Below are 17,243 nucleotides of genomic sequence, written 5' to 3'. Positions count from 1 at the left end.
AACTTTCCAAATAGATAGAAGCCACTGTCGATTCGTAACCATTAAAAACAAATATATATTTCTATAATAAAGAATTTTTCACACCTTTCCAAACAGATAGAACCCACTGGGTTTTTTTAATTTTTTAAAAAATATTTATTTTTTTAGATTTACCTACACAAGACAGACGCAAAAAGTAAAAGATTTTGATATAATTTAAATTTAAAAAAAAACTAAAGATAAAGAAATTAAAAAATTTTAAAAAAATAAGTGGCTTATTTAGCTCATCTGAAAGACTCCCATTTTTTTTTTTTTTAACAGAAAAAGGACCCCATTTCTTAAAGTTTGTTAATTGAAATGAAATATTAATTGTGTAGGTTTATATATATATATATATATATTTTAAATGAGACTCTAAAAAAAAGGATTAAATGAGATATTGACATTATATAATCATATAAAATAAAAAAACTAAAAGGTTAACAAATGACTCCCATGCTGACTTGAAGAGAACGACAGAGTCTACAATATGATGACAATTCTGCAGTTGTCATTGCTTAAATTTCCATTTAATAGATAAAGACTGATAATTCGTAATCATCAAAACTTTTGTAACTATTAAAAATAAATATATCTTTATATAATAAAGAATTTTTCAAACCTTTTAAACAGAAAAAAAGAACCCCATTTCTTAAAGTTTGTTAATTGAAATGAAATATTAATTGTGCCGGTTTTTTTTTTTTTTATACATATATTTTAAATGAGACTCTAGAAAAAGTATTAAATGAAATATTGACATTATATAATCATATAAAATTTAAAAAAAAAATTAAAAGGTTAACAAATGACTTCCATGTTGACTTGAAGAGAACGACAGAGTTTACAATATGATGACAATTCTGCAGTTGCCATTGTTGAAATTTCCAATTAATAGATAAAGACTGATAATTTGTAATCATCAAAACTTTCCAAATAGATGGAACGCACTGTCGATTCGTATCCATTAAAAATAAAAAAATATTTATATAATAAAGAATTTTTCAAACCTTTCCAAACAGATAGAACCCGTTGGGTTTTTCAATTTTTTTAAAAATATTTATTTTTTAGATTTGCCTACACAAGACAGATACGAAATGTAAAAGACTTTGACATAATTTAAATAAATAGAAAAAAGACTAAAAAAAATTAGAAAAATAAGTAGCATATTTAGCTCATCTGAAAGACTCCCAATTTTTTATTTTTTTTTAAACAGAAAAAAGGACCCCATTTCTTAAAGTTTGTTAATTGAAATGAAATATTTATGATTCAGTTATCTGTAAAATGTTTTGAAAGCATATTTTTTAATATTTTTACTAAGTTATATTTTAAACAGATCTATAATAAATCCTTTGTGTCGATATTTATTTTTCCCAATTATAGGAGGAGTTGGGCTTGGGCATAGTGGGCTTAATAATTGGTTCGTAAGTTTTGTCAACTTTTTTATGAGTTCGTTTGGGACGTGGATTAGTTTTTTTTAACTTTTTTGCTATTTTAGCTTGTGATTAAAAAGTCTCGTTTGTGATAGACTTCTTAGATTTTTTGACTTTTATGAGAGGAAAAATAAAATGATTATGGGTTGAATGTGACATTTTGTCTTATTAGATTAAAAAATCTATTTTATCTTTTTGTAACTATTTTAGTCAAAAAACCCCATTTTAGCTTATGCCAATTGAAGGCTATATAGCCTTGTAATTCCTCTCCTATCAATTGAAAATAAAAATTAAAAAATATATATCTATAATAAAACAAAAATGTATGCTCAAATTTTGTTGAGGAGGGCCTTTAGGCACGATTATCTTTAGTATGGATATACATAAATACTAGTTGCAACTGTTTGGTAGGTGAGTAGGTATGTGTGTTTTTTTTTTTTAAATTAAACTAAATTAGTTAAAAGTGAAAGGGACAATTAAAAATAATAATAATAACAAATCTCAAAGTTTGAGTCTTAAAATAAAATAAATTTTGAATTTTTTCAATTTAAATCCTAATTTTTTTTTCAATTTTAACCATTCACTTATTTTTATTAAGTAAAACCGACAAAAAAAAAAGAAAGAGTATTTTAGTCATTAAACTCAATGTAAGTATATATAAAATGTCTAAAATACTCCCTTTCATTGAGTTTAATGACTAAAATAGTATTTTTCTGTCAATTTTAATAATAAAAATAGGAAATGATTTAAATTGAATATAAATAAATAAAAATTAGGGTTTAAATTGATAAAATTAAAAATTTGAAATTTAATTACTTATAAGGGTCAAACCCTAGAATTTATTTTATTTATTTATTTATTTATTTATTTGTAATTTCCCAAAGTGGAATTAACAATGAAAAATTCATTTGACATAAAGAAAGTAAAAATTTCAAGAAATCAAGTCAAGCCTTGATTTTATATATACTCCTATAGAGACCCCAAATATTCTACCAAAAGTTTTACCAAATGTCTCACATAGGTGTGGGACCCCCACAATGTGGGTCCCACGTGAGTCCCCCACAATGTGGGTCCCACACCCATGTGAGACATTTGGTAAAACTTTTGGTAGAATTTTTAGGGCCTCTAGTATTTTTGCTCCTATATATATAAGAATTGCTTTGTTAAAGATGGCTTGTATTTTCATTCCCACTTTACCTTCTATTTTCCTTTTATTTTACCATATGCACAATTGTCCTCATGATGACTAGGACAAAGGCACATCCTCCTCTACATGCTGCTGCGCCCAACTCACAGCAGTAACTGCTGTGAGTTGAAACGGAGTCGTTTCGGCCCTACAAAAAAAAAAAAAAAAACTTTTTTTGGTTGTTCGCACGGCTTGAACCCAGGCAACTCTGGGGTGCAAAACACACTTTGACCACTGTGCTACTTAAACTCCCCTTGAATATGTTGCACATATATTATATTTATTTCAATCTTTATTCCAGCATAAAAAGAAATTTACAACCTGCTATTTTTACAATCTGTGTTCCAACATAAAATTACAAATATTCTATTGTCATAATTTTTTATTTAACATAATTAATTAAAAAAATAAAATTCCTAATTACTCTTCTATACAATAATAAATTACCTGAATTATTAATTTAAATAAAATTTTAACATCATTAAAAACTATTAATTAACTTGATAATTTATTAATAAAATAGACATTTGTTATAAAATTAAAAATTTCAAAGAGCGAGATATAATTTTCAAAATCATAATAGACAATTCGTATTTTAAACAAATTTATCCTAAATTTTAAATTAGGATAACTTTTTACTTAACTCATTTACAACTCTACGTTTTTTACCTGGTGGATTAAAAAGAAGATTCCCCAAGGACCAAAGGCTATTGCTGCTTCCATTGACTGAGTTTTTGGAAATTGGGTTAGATCAAATAGATCCCCTGCCTAAAATGTTCAGAAACACTTGTTTCATCATTTTTTATGTTTGTGTGAAAATAGTTTTTGAAAATTCAGAAGACAGTTTTGAAACAGATTGCCAAATCAGTTTTCCATATCAGTGTTTGTTTTTTCTATTCTCAAACAGTTTTCCACAAAATTAAAGACGGAATACAAAAACCACAATCAAACTAGCTAAATTTTCAGAAAGTGCAGTTTCATAGCACCAATAAAAGAATTTCATTCCACAAAGCAGTCCATAACTCTTAAATTCTAAAGATTTGTCTGAGCATTGCATTCCATGGCAATACAAATCAAGAGGAAAACTATTCAACAAATTGCTCGTCAAAATAGATAACTAAACCACTATAACGAACCAAAATCCCATGAAATTTGAATGACTCAATTTTTCTCAACAATGCTACTATTTGTTAGATAACAATTTTCAGAAAGTGCAGTTTCATAGCACCAATAACAATTGTTTTTCCTCAAATAAACCTTGAATCCATGTCTAATATGCACAATTTGATGCTCTATTTATCAAACACAAATAAAATAAAACACAATAACAGAGCATCAATTTGGAATCAAATGATGAACTTATGTAAGTGTAGGTTTACTTATTCACACAACAACTTCATTTCTAATAATAACAGAGCATCAATTTCATAACAGAGTATCAATTTGGATTAAAAAAGATCATAACATTTTTTAACTTAAAATGTTATATTAAAATCCCCAATTCAAAACACAATCTCTATTTGATATGAAAATAAATCACTATATATATATATATATATACATAATAGATTGTAATAACAAAAGATTTTTTTTCATAACAAACCTCAAAAGATTTTGGAGAGACGGCAGACCCAATATTTCATAACAAAAGATTTTTTACATAATAAATAAATCACCATATATATCATAACAAACCTCAATATATATACAAAAGATTTTTTTTCAACCTCAATATATAACAGATTGCTTATATATATATATACAAAAGATTCTTACTAGGTAAAAAGCAACCTCAATGACAATGGTGATAGTGGAGCTACGGTACAACAATGACGGATGACCGTCGGAGGAACGTCGGAGCAAACGGTGGAGGCACGGCGGAGTATTGGTGGAGAGACGGCAGACCCAAACCATTCCCGCTCACAGACTTTGGTTTTTTTGCTTCAATCGTTTTTTGTATTTTACTTATAACAGGTTGTAAACTTTTTTTTATGTTCGAATAAAGATTGATATAAATATAATATAGGTCCATAATGTTCATAAGATGTTTGAGTAGCACAGTGGTCAAGGTGTGTTTTGCACTCCAGAGTTGCCTGGGTTCAAGCCGTGCGAACAACCAAACAAAAAACTTTTTTATTTTTTTTATTTAGGGCCGAAACGACGCCGTTTCAACTCACAGCAGTTACTGCTGTGAGTTGGGCGCAGCAGCACCCTCGGATCCCCTCGTAGACTACCACAATTATTATTTTGTCCAAAAAAGTTAATTTCACTAATACCATAATTTTTATGGTATTTTAGGGTTGGGCTTAGGAGTTGTAGAGCCTATCATGAATCTCGTTTTAATTATTCAAATTATTCATTTTATAAGATATTCTGTGTACATCATCCATAATAAAAATTAAGTCAATCTAATAATAATTGTAACATTTTAATTTTGTTACATTTTTCTTCAAAAATGGGATGGTCTATTTTTAAAATGGTCATTCATTTTTTTGAACACACACGCGATAAAAGAAAAATATTATGATTATCAAATTAATCTAATTTTTTTTTGTAAATAATATACACAAAGGGCCTTACAAAATAAATAGTTCAAGTCATCGAAATAGAATTCATGATAGGCTCCATACCTCTCAAGTTGAGTTTTTTATTTATTTATTGAGATTTGAATATGAAAGAAATCAAATCATTTACTTAATCCTTTATTTTCTCTATTTAACCTTTTATTTGAATATTAAAATTATATAAATTTGAATATTAAATAAACGTTACACTAAAAAAATAATTTATTTGAATTTTGACTTAGAGCATCTCTACTTAAATCATTAATTTCGAGGTGTCACTTTTAAGACTAAAATGTGATACTGTTGTGGTCCTTTTGAACCTACAAAATTGAGTTGCTAATTAGTATGTCTTAATACTAAATTTGGCAAAGCTAAAAAAAGATGTCAAATTTTTTAATTTTCATTATTTTAATAGTAAGGACTTATAAAAGATTTGAAGGCGACAGTGATGACGAATCTTGACGGAAGGCTCAGCATGTCGTGGAAGTGGTGGTAATGCAATTATGTGTATTTAGGGTTTTTGCTTTGGTAAAGTGTGTTGTGTTGCTGATTTTACCATATTGCCTAATCAAATTTTGTGTTATTTGAAAATTAGCCCTAGTGCCGTTAGCCAATTTGGACGGGGCGAACAGAGGGGCTACATTGTTGCACCTAATTAACTTGAGGGACTAAAATTGTGTAATTATAACTTGAGAGACAAAAACTTTACAAAGGATAAACTTAAGGGACCAACAAAATAACTAATCCAAAAAACTTAACACAGGCAAATCACACACTAATGATTTACAGTAATGCTAGTCTTCAGGAAAACCTTCAGGAAAAGTGGGTCCCACCTGGCAAGGAAATTGTTAGTTTAAGAAATAAAAAAAATTCTGAGTCTCATGTTTCAACTCTTTCACGTTTCAACTCTCTCACCACTCTAGCTCACGTTTCAACTCTCTCACCACTCTCTCGCTCAGCTCTCACCGGCAAGCTTGCTGCCGCCGGTCAGTGCCGCCGGCGTCTCCGTAATTGCTGAGATTTCCGTTTGATTTCTCCGTCACTCTCAGATTTTTGCTGCGATTTCAGTCTCTAATCCCACCATTCTTGCAAGAACACCGAAGGTAAGATTTGCAACCAAAATCTGAGTGTTTGTAGTTGTTTTACCAAGCTTGATTTTGTATCCTACCTTCTTTGTGCGATTTTGGGATTATTTTTTTCAAACCCTAGAATTTTGAATTTTGGGGCTTCTGAAAATTTTTGTTGTCTCTAAATCTTTTAATGAAAGAGATGTTGTGGATTGCATAGGTTATATAACTCAATTTTCGTTTTAATTTCTGTTATCTCTAAATTTGAATCTTTCAATGAGATTTTGTGGATTTACTTTGTTTCATGTATGAAAGCCTAGAAATTGCATAGGTTAAATTTTGGGGGTTTTTGTTCAATTTTGAAAATTTTTGATGCCTTATACCACCAATGTATATATTTCAAGGCACAAATTATTATTTTTAAATAGTCTCAGTTTAGTTATTGGTTGTTTATTTATTTTTGTTTAAGAACTAAATTAATTCCTGTTTATTTATTGCCTTTTTATTTATTTTTGTTGAAAAACTTTTTAATTTGTTATATATATATATATATATATATTGTAGAGATATGGATGAAGAAATATGGAGTGGTTCTTCAAGTGAGGGCATTAATGAAATTAATATTGAGAATGAAATGGAGGAAACATAAAATGTAGAAGTTGAAACTGAGGATCCTAAGGTGGGAATGATGTTTAAGTCAAGTGATGAAATTATGAATATTATGCAACATATGGGAAGAAAAATGGTTTTGCGGTGTCTAAGAAAAATTGTAAAAAGGGAGGCGATGGGGAGAAAAAATATATAACTCTTGCTTGTACTCATGCTGGGAAGGCAATAATCAAAACAAGCAATCCAGTTAAATTACGGCCACAAACAAGAACGGGATGCAAAGCTTGCATTAATGCAATTCTACAACCCGATGGAATGTGGCTATTGCGATCCTTAGTACTTGAGCATAACCATAAAATGAGTCCAACCAAATCTCGTTTTTTCAAGCAAAATAGGATACTTGAGCCGCATGTGAAGAGGAGACTTGAATTAAATGATAGAGCGGGGATTAGGATGAACAAAAATTTCACTTCACTTGTGTTGGAAGCTGGAGGGCGTGAGAAGTTGTCATATTTAGACTTGCAACTTTCACAGTATATTTGAAAGAGGACAGCTCTGAAACAAATTGTAGTTGTCGGTTGTTTGAGTTTAGGGGAATAGTGTGTAGGCATCAAATTGCAGTGCTCATGAAAAAAAGGATTCATCAAATGCCAGACAAGTATATTTTAAGAAGATGGAACAAAAATGTGAAAAGATGTCACACTAAAGTGCATATCAGTTATGACAACTCTTCTATTAAGCCTGAAGCACGTCGCTATGATAAAATGTTCAATGTCTTCAATGAGGTGGCTGATTTGGCAACTAGTTGTGACAATAAGTGTGATAAGGTGGTTGAACAGTTACGTGAACTAAAAGGGGAGTTGAAAGAGGAAGTTGATGTTGTTAGTGGAAGTAACAAGCACTACAAGAATTTACACAATTGCCGACCACTTTTGCTGACCAAAAAAATTTTAGACGCAAAAAAATGACATTTGGCGACCAAATATTAATTAGTCGCGAATGATCATTATTTTCGGCGACCAAATATTATTGGTCACAAAAGGTTATATTTTGGCGACCAAAAAATGAGTTGGTCGCAGAAAGTGGTATGCTTTTGCTGACCAATTACAAATTTGGTCGCGGAAGGTCACATATTTTTTGGCGACCAAAAATTTGGTCGCCAAAAACTTATTTTCTGCAACCAAAAAAAACTAGTTGCCAAATTAGTACTTTTAGCAACTAATATTTTAGTCACCGTTGATTGAGATTTGACAACTAAAAAAAATTGTCGGCGAAGGGTACCTTTTCTGCGACTAATTTGATATTTTGGTCGCCACAAATTTGTGAGGGAAATTTGAAACGTGGGGCGGGAATTGAAATTTTTTATCTTTAGCAATCTATTAGCTCACACATTTTCATTTTCTCCTTTCTCATCTGTTTCTCTCGAACAAACAAACAAATATATCAAAATATGCCCACAATGTATCCCTGTTTCTCTCACTCTCTTCATCTGTTTCTGTTTCTCTCTATTATTCACACAAGCACAAACCCTAGACCACCATTCAAAACCACCACCACCAAAAATGTCTCACGCCGTGGTGGCGTCGCCCTATTTCCCCACCGTGAGGTCGGCGGCGAACTGACCAAGGCAGAGAGCAAACACGAAGAAGGTGACTAACACGAAACGAAACAGGAGCAGCGTTGGAGCATCCGTGGGGTTCGATGGAGAGATGAAGCAAGTTCGGTAGCAGTGCGTGGAGCCGCCTACACTCTACCATTGCTAATCCTCTCGATTTCAGACCTCATGCATCAGGTAAACACGCTCTCTCTTTCTCTATCTCTCTCTCGCTCTCATTCCCCCAATTTCAAACCCTAACTTTAATTTTCAACTTTTCAAATCTTTGCCTCTTAAGAGTTTCTTCACCTTGAATTTGCTAAACTTGTAGTTTTTGCTTTCTGTAATTAATTTGATTGACATGGATTGAAGAAAACCCCTTTTTCTTATACAATTGAAATATGAAACCCCCAAAAAATATATTTATAAATAAATAAATATATCAGATTACACAACCCTAGCTCTTTGGCTTCCAAGGGTTTTATCAAAATGCACAGAAGTTCTAATGGAGCAAATATGAAGGAGCTCGGTCTCAATCTCTCTCAATCGTCTCATCGAAGAAGGCTATTTACTTGGTACGTTGCTTCCTCCACTCCTTCCTCTGAATAGTCTCATCGAAGTCTCAATCTTTCTAATTTTTTTTCTTCTAAAAACTGAAAGAGTAGAACATTTGAGTGTTCAATTTGTTTTCTTTCGCCCCTAGTTTTTTTTGAGCTAATTAAAATATTTTTTATAGAACTTCATACCTTGTAAGAGAAAAATGCCCCCCCAAAATGGTTAGAAATTGAAAAAGTGTGAAAGACTCTACTTTAATGCAATCGTAAGCAATATTCATGTGAACTAGCGATTTCGAACTAGTCTAAACATGTTATAATGCATGAACAAAAACATGAGAAGAACTAAAGCAATAAACATGAATTAAATAAGAAAAACTAGAAGCCTAGAAACTAAACATGGCAAAAAGAATGCGAAACAAAGAAAGCAAATCAAGTATACATTAAATACATTAACTGGGACCTTTTTCTTTTGTAAATTCCTCGTACTCTGGCCCTTTGGTGTTTAACAGAATGATCTGCCGGGCATTTGGGGCTTGTTTGGTGGTTTAAGTAGTGGTTACAGTGTCTCAGGTGGACTACATGGCGTGGGTTTGTCCGTTGTGAATGTGTTATCTGAGGTGTTTACTTTCATTTCTTATCCCTTTATTGGCCATTGCATTTAAGTTGATTCAGATGTATGTATCTATCAGTTTCGTTTATTCTTTTAAATGTTGGAGGAGAGCATTTGAGTTCCTCTTGGCAGTGAAATATGATTTAGGCTTTAATGTTCCAATTTTGATGTCACTTACCTATCCTTTCTAGTGCAGATAGTACACATGTGGGAAAACTTTATAGGGTTTTAACATTACAATATGGGTTTTTGATTAACACTGAAATGAACCTTTGTACTTATATTCTGTGCTACATGCCTACATTTAGAATATTGATGGAAGTGATTACTAATGCTAATTACATTTTCACACTATGATATTATTTAAATATATAGGTGTCTAAGGGCCTGTTTGATATCCTTTTCATCATTTTTATTTTCATTCAGTTCTCATTTTCTCAATTTCCAGCAATGACTATGAATAATGAGCAATTTGCCCACCAAGTGGGTGGCAGGGGCAGCTAGCAAGTGAACCTGGCTAGGCACTTGATGAAAAAATTATTGGACTTCCTATTCCTTCTTGTTGGATCGTACTAGGATTCCCAATTTTGACAACCGTGTTTTAGGATAGCACAAGAATCTCCAAATGTTTTTGCTTTAACTCTCTTCATCAGAGTTCAACTACTTTGCCTTGATTTGGCCGTTAAACATGCTGCTTGTGTCCCTTTGCTGTCAAATTGTATTAGGCACTCTACATTTTACCTGCTAATGAACATTCCACAACTTCTTTTCTTCTTCTTCTTCTTCTTTTTGTTTTTTATATATTATTATTATTATTATTTATTTTTAAAAACTAAAATTTTTATAATTAAACTTTCCCAACTTGTTATGTCTTAGTTATATCAGGGATTTCAAGTTTGCTGGCATCAACGGTTTCTATTTATCAGGACCGAGTCATTTATTTCTGTCATGTCTTGGTTCACAGGCATTAGAAGTTATTGTTTGGTGTGATGGGAAGGAATACCAACAAAAATATTCCCGTGGAAAGCCTGTAACAACTTTAATATGTCATGAGCTTCCAGATGAATTAAAAGATCGTCAAGGGTCTCTCTGGCATCCTACTAAATTCTTCATTAATTCGGTAGGAACTGTCGAGTATTTGATTTAAGTTTTGGCCTGACAAAGAAGGTTAGTCATGACTTCCTAAATCCTTTATGCTTCTCATTATCTGGTCATTCAATTCCTAGTGATAGTTGCTTTTAATGATTCCATATTCTTTTTCTGACTATGAACCTTTATGCAGTATTCACTACTACAATTCAGTTTGATTACCCCACCATTGCTGGACGAATTAGGGAGCTTGCATTTTTAAACCCTGAGGTGGAGTCATTACAACCTGCTTGCAGTTCCGTTGTATCTTTGAAACTTTTAAATATTGATTTTAGCATGTCTCTTGAATTCTTCATTTTTTCTTTTTGAATTTGGTGTTTTTTTATTTATTTATTTTAATACTTTGAACAAGGTGGAATTTTCCTCGACATTTACCAACCTTAAGTTGAATCTGCTTTCTATTTTTGCAGCTCCTCGAATGTGGAGATGTGGTCCATCTCAATCTGATGAGTGCATATTCTGAAATATGTTGGATTATTCTTATGTTATTTAGATTAGTACTTAATGGTAGTTTAGTCTTGGCATATGCAATTAAGATTTTAGAGTTTCTTATGTGCTTATTTAACTTGTACCTTGCATTCAATAATGAAATAATAATAATCTGATTACCTTTGCAATTGCTTCACATATTGTACTTAAAATTTCTTTGCGATAAAACTGTGTCCATGCAATAATGTTAGAAGATTATATAGGTAAGCCAGTGTGTAAAAAGGGCTGGCCTGCTCTACCTCGACTTGCATTGCTCATCTCCCCGTACATATCTCAAACCTACAGATGGGGCAACAGGTTGTAGAATTTGAAGCTATGATGAAATAATGTAGGTTCCACATTAGAGTTGGCATAATGAATGGCCATAGACTAAACTGGGGACCTAATTCGATGCAGTGAGCTTGGTATCACATTTGCTGATTTCAGATGTGTCCTTGACAACCTGGCAGCTGTTAGCCTCTGCTTTTGGTGCTAGGAGTGCTTGGTTGTTTCCCTCTCATGACTTTGTTTGAATGAATATATCCTGCACGTAGTTGCTAAATATAGATCAACTAATAAGGTCGTAAATATGTGGATTTTATTCAATTAAGGATTTAAAACAATATTTTGCCTTTGTCAAATTGGTTTTGTTGCTGAGTATTATGATTCACGTAACCTAATCTTTGCTTTTACCTAAAATATTTTTATCCTATAAATTGTCCAAAGACCTTATGCCCTCTTATAGACCAAAGTCTACCTTGTAATACTTGGAGATTATCCAGTAATTCTCTCTTTCTTGAATGCCTTAGGGCACAATATGCTGTGTTGAAAGAAGGGTGCCACCAATTGTTTCCCATTGTTGGAAGTGGTAGGTTTATTACTGCACCAGTAATCACTGAAGATGGTGATCCTATTCAAGATCCTATAGTGCTTCTAGAAGCAAATCCAGACAAGGGATTGGCTACAGTTTCTCAAGAAAATGGTAATGTTGATAACTTCAAGTCTGCAATTAGTAATTCATAAGATGCTAATGCCTTAAATTATGCAAATACAGCAACTCGCTGTAGCTCAACAATGGTAAAAGAAGTGGGCAAGAAAATAATCCAATGGAAGCTTACACTACATCAAATAGGTTGGTGGTATATGTTACTATAGAATGCACATTTCCTTTACCATCATCATCATTATTAGATTTTCACTCATATCTCTGAGTCCATCTTCTGTAGCCTCCTCTATTTTTATGTTTTTGAAGATCAGTTTGGGATGTAATGTTACACAATCCATTATTTGTGTTTCATGAATCAGGTACTGAATATTGAAGTTACATGATTTATCTTCAGAGCTTGCATTCAATCTTAGATTGTGGTCTATATTTGATAATAGTAAATTATAGGGAATGCCATTCAATCTTAGATTCTACAACAAATTACTTCTTTTCTTTTTTTTAGGTGGTCATTTGTGTACTGTTTTTTTGTCATTTCGAATAAGATTTTGAAGTCTTGTTTTATTGGTTGGATGAGCAAAAATTGTTAGTTGTTCATGAATTTCGGTAGTTGAACTTGTGTTGTAACCTTTCTTACTTGGATTTATATTTATGCCAGGTCTCGATGTGGTTCGCACTGATAGGACTCTAGTTTTCTATGAGAAGCAAGAAAACTTGTCAAAACTTTGGGACATTCATCCTGTCTATGCATGGTTTGATATAGATGTAGGCTACTGTCAAGGTAGGTAGTCAAATTATGACTTCAATAAAATGCAGAAAATGATCAATTATGATAATAGTTGCCCTAACGTGGAAAAGTTTCTATATATTTTCACATCCATGATCAATTATGATAATGGGACAAGCAATGTTATTTATTGTGTTTTGGAATAGCATCATTCTTCCTTATGTAGTAGTTTTTTTTTAATTTTTGACCATGGATTCCTTATCTGGTTTTCATGGATTGAAACCTTTCTTAGCCATGCCATCATAATAAAGGTTATGGCTCCATGTCTAACGAGTCTTGCTTGGTATATTAAACATTGTAGATTGGATTTTGTTGAAAATTTTTAACCATCATGCTCTATCAAAATAAGGATTAGCGTATGTCTTTTTGGTTGACAATTTGTGTCTGGGTTTGAGGGTTCTGCAATGCCTCACAGAATTGGAGGGCTTTTCGCATTATATAAGGCTGATTTGAACTCATGATGGCCAAGTCACTAGAGAGCAACCATATCGCTACTCCATGAATAAGCAACTTGTACTATAACAAGGTTCTTGGTACATCATACTAAAGGAATGGGTTACCAAAGGCCAAATCTCATACTAAAATGCAAGAGTTTACACATGAATGTCTCTACTCATTGAACTTGACAGTTGTCCACTACAGGTTACTAACATAAATGACTAAATTGACAAGCATTGTTTATCCAATTTATTTGTCTTATTCCCAAACTTACACCAGCTTTAGTGCATCAATGAACCAGGTCCAGGTATATTAATGGACAATCGTAATGAGAACTACAATGAGGAAGTAGGTACTAAATTCAATAATGACAATTGCTAAAATTAAGCAAGTAGATCATCTATATAGCAATTAGCAATTAGTCTATATAGCAATTGTTGATAAGCAGGCATATCCCTCGGGAAGCGTAGCCAGGGTAATAAGGCTCCCATAGCTCTGTTCACCCTGCTCTGTTCACCCTGATAATTTCATTTTGTGGTTATTATTGTCTGCTTTAGCATATTACATTAGTTGGAAAGGGACTCTTTAGCATTCAAAATCATTTTATTTGTCATGACGTAAAGGGACTCTTTGGCATCCAAAATCATTTTATTTGTCATGACGTACTGTAAATATTCATTCACTTCACACAGTTTTTAGTCTTTATTGTCTTTCATGTTGCAAAGAGTATTATGTATATAGACACAAGTGGTCAGTGATATGTAGATTGTAAATGACCAAGTTTGACAAAATATCCAATTAATTTTGCAATTTTCTTGTTTACTGGTTGCCCTTGTGGTTGTTGCTTGAATTGTTATATGCTTAAGATGATGAGTGTGACTAAAGCCAAATAGGTAATAATTACTACACTTTTTTTTTTTGGTTTTTGATATATGAAATTACAGATTGTGAGAATAGAGTATGTGCATTCTAAAGGATTTTTGCATCGAGACATCAAACCGGATAACTTCCTCATGGGTCTTGGCAGAAAAGCAAATCAGGTAATGGCCATTGATGTATACTCTTCTTTGACATCTAGCATGCATGGATTGTCATAATATCTGTTTTCGTTGTGATTCCTTCATTTTAGATATGTTATCGTCATAATCTCAATCTTGTCATGTTGATTAGGTATATATTATTGATTTTGGATTGGCAAAAAGATATCGTGACCCTACCACAAGCCGCCATATTCCTTACAGGTATACTTCTAATAACCAATTTCATGCTTAAATTTCATGGTTCTTTGATGTTCTATCCTTTTTGTTTTGGACATTGTATGTTGTTTATTTGTTTAGTTGTCTATGTTCCATGCAATCTATTTTTGTTTACATACTTGGGTCAGAGGTTCCATAAATTGTTTATTCTTAATTTTTATATTGGCTCACTTATTTCAAAGACATCCTTGTACCTGCTGCTTATGCATTAGGGACTGGTAACTCTTGCTTCGTTTGGGATAAATCTGCCTCCTTCCCCTGTTTTCTTTTATAAATAATAGATGTTTTAAGAGTGAACATCTTTCTTAGTAGAGCAATCTGGAAAAAGAATAAGTATGGTGATTTCTCCACATTTTTGACTAGGAATAGTGACCATCACAAGAATCTATATATACATATATATACCCACCACAAACAAGCGGATATTTTGTTGTGCCAATATATCTGAAACGACAGATATATCTGACACAAGAGCACTGTTTAACTATATAGCTGACACAAGAGCACTGTTTAACTCTCTATCTCTTTGTTCTTTCCTCCCATTATATGTGTAAGAGTTCCTGATGCATCTTTCGTAAGAGTTCCTGATGCATGCTTCGCTTATGTTCACAACTGAAAATATGGGCCAACTGTTCATTGCCTTCTGCATTAAACCTGAATTTGTTGCTTACTTTTGAGAATCCTTGTCCACGTTGCTGTAGGATAATAATTTTAAGTTCTAAAATTAAGAAAAATGACAAATTGCCTATTCAGGCTTTTATGTTGGTGGCATTGACAATATGAATTGAACAACTGCTTTTGTCTAGTTACTTGAGGTAAATATGAACCAAATTGTGTGCTTTACGTCCTTGATACTTAAGTTGTGATAGCTTCCATTGAAAGTGCGTACCTGTTTTTAGGCCAGCTACTCAGTTTTTCAAAGAATCCTGCTATAGTGTCAAAATTGTGAACAATTGTAATAATCAGTCAATGAAATGACTAAGCCTTTAATATTCACAGCCTGACCAACACTATATTTTGTCTAGTTAGTCTTAATGTTTTGAGCCTTCGTAAAAACTTGCCAAATTATTGTATCTGGAGGAGGTTTCTCTGTTGGCTTAGCAACTCTCCACCTGGGTATGACATGAACACTCTGGCTTGGCATGTTTTCCTCACTAAAATCCCCCTTATGCTTCTTGGACATCAACTTACTTTTATTTTAACTCATGGTACAAAAATAAGTAACATGGTAAGTTGGCTGGCTTTAGTGGAGAAGTGTTGACTGGGCATAAATTAGTGTGAATGTGTCTTTGTTGTATGATTCACTTGTTCTACCTTGTCTGGCAGGCTTTGACTTCGATTATGTATTTGACTGGACCATTCTAAAGTACCAGAATACATAGAGAAGTTGGGAAAAGTGGATCAAAAGTTCACGAACCAGACGAGCACCCTCCCCAACATATTTCTTAACAAGTTCACGAAGCTAAATTGTACAAGACTACTTGGCAGTATAAGCATTTTTTGGAGGATTAAGTATTTTTGGATGGATGTGTATGGATAACAAATATTAGTAGTTTTATTTGTTGATAGCTGCGCATGGATAACAAATAGTTATGTTTGAAATTGTTATGCTAGATGGATGTGACTTGTGAATGAAAACTTAGAATAGTTATATTGTGTCGAATGTTAATGAATTATGTATTGTGTCGAATGTTAATGATTCAGGTAATTTGAATGATGCTTTAAAATTATAGGTTTATTATGAATTGAATGAATTATTAGGAATTACAGTTGTATTGTTTTCCTGCTTTAACGACCAATTTATTAGTCGCGACAAAATTTTTTTCGCAAAAAATGACAATTGCCGACCAAGAGTTTTGGTCGTAAAAAATACATCTATTGCCGACCAAAACAGCTTTTGGTCGTGGAAACTCACTTTTGCCGACCAAACTTTTTTGGTCGCGAAATGTGATAATTGGCGACCAAACATTTTGGTCGCGAAATGTGACAATTGGCGACTAAGAAATTTGGTCGGGAAAATATCACTTTTCGCCACCAAAGTGTTTTAGCGACAAAATGAATTAGTCGCGGTAATTAAATATTTAGCGACCAAAAATTTAGTCGGCAAATCCAACTTTTGCCGACCAACCAAAATTTTGGTCGCGAATTACTTTTGCCGACCCTCAATTGGCGACCAAAGTAGCGACCCAAAAATTTGGTCGCGGATAACTTTTGCCGACCAAAAATGGACTTTTAGCGACCAATTTTTTGGTCGGCAAAAGTGTTAATTCTTGTAGTGAAGTTTGGTTCTATGAGTACTTAGAATGCTTCAAGCTCATATGGGGATGGTGTCTTAAATTCAAAGGAGAGCACAACCATACTTGATCCAATCGTTGTCCGTCAAAAAGGGTGGCCACCATGTAAAAGGAAACAGTTTATGCTTGAAAAAACTATTAAAAAGAAGCAAAGAGTGAAGACCAAGACAAAGACAAACCACTAGCACCAGCAGCCAAGGAAATATAGAGGTGTGAAAAATATCTCATGCATGAATTTACCATTAACTGATAAGCTATTATTTTGTTAACTTT

The 17,243-nt window shown here is 32.6% G+C and overlaps 1 protein-coding gene and 1 long non-coding RNA gene across 2 annotated transcripts; both read left to right on the top strand.

The window, feature by feature from the left end:
- The first annotated feature begins 7,521 nt into the window (after positions 1-7,521).
- On the top strand, positions 7,522-13,031 carry LOC145795733 (uncharacterized). Its single transcript, XM_082880609.1, has 6 exons — positions 7,522-7,765; positions 10,918-11,027; positions 11,195-11,281; positions 11,979-12,234; positions 12,307-12,384; positions 12,854-13,031. Exons 1-6 carry the CDS (start codon positions 7,522-7,524, stop codon positions 12,982-12,984), a joined length of 906 nt encoding a protein of 301 aa, XP_082736735.1. The 3' UTR covers positions 12,985-13,031.
- Positions 13,032-13,959: 928 nt separating this feature from the next.
- On the top strand, positions 13,960-16,364 carry LOC145795040 (uncharacterized). Its single transcript, XR_014335199.1, has 3 exons — positions 13,960-14,460; positions 14,591-14,661; positions 16,003-16,364. It is a non-coding gene; the product is annotated as an uncharacterized LOC145795040 (long non-coding RNA).
- The last annotated feature ends 879 nt before the right edge of the window (positions 16,365-17,243 follow it).

This window comes from Camellia sinensis, chromosome 7 (assembly GCF_055761805.1).
Source record: "Camellia sinensis isolate YWXY chromosome 7, ASM5576180v1, whole genome shotgun sequence".
In the NCBI taxonomy this organism is placed as follows: domain Eukaryota; kingdom Viridiplantae; phylum Streptophyta; class Magnoliopsida; order Ericales; family Theaceae; genus Camellia; species Camellia sinensis.
This window is presented reverse-complemented; position numbering and strand designations above follow the sequence as displayed.

Excerpts from the sequence above, each read along its gene's own strand:
- LOC145795733 (XM_082880609.1), top strand. The coding sequence starts at position 7,522 with ATGCCAGACAAGTATATTTTAAGAAGATGGAACAAAAATGTGAAAAGA. Across the intron at positions 11,282-11,978 it reads TTCTTATGTTATTTAGATTA|ACCTTATGCCCTCTTATAGA; the intron begins GTACTTAATGGT and ends AATTGTCCAAAG. Across the intron at positions 12,385-12,853 it reads GCTTACACTACATCAAATAG|GTCTCGATGTGGTTCGCACT; the intron begins GTTGGTGGTATA and ends TATTTATGCCAG.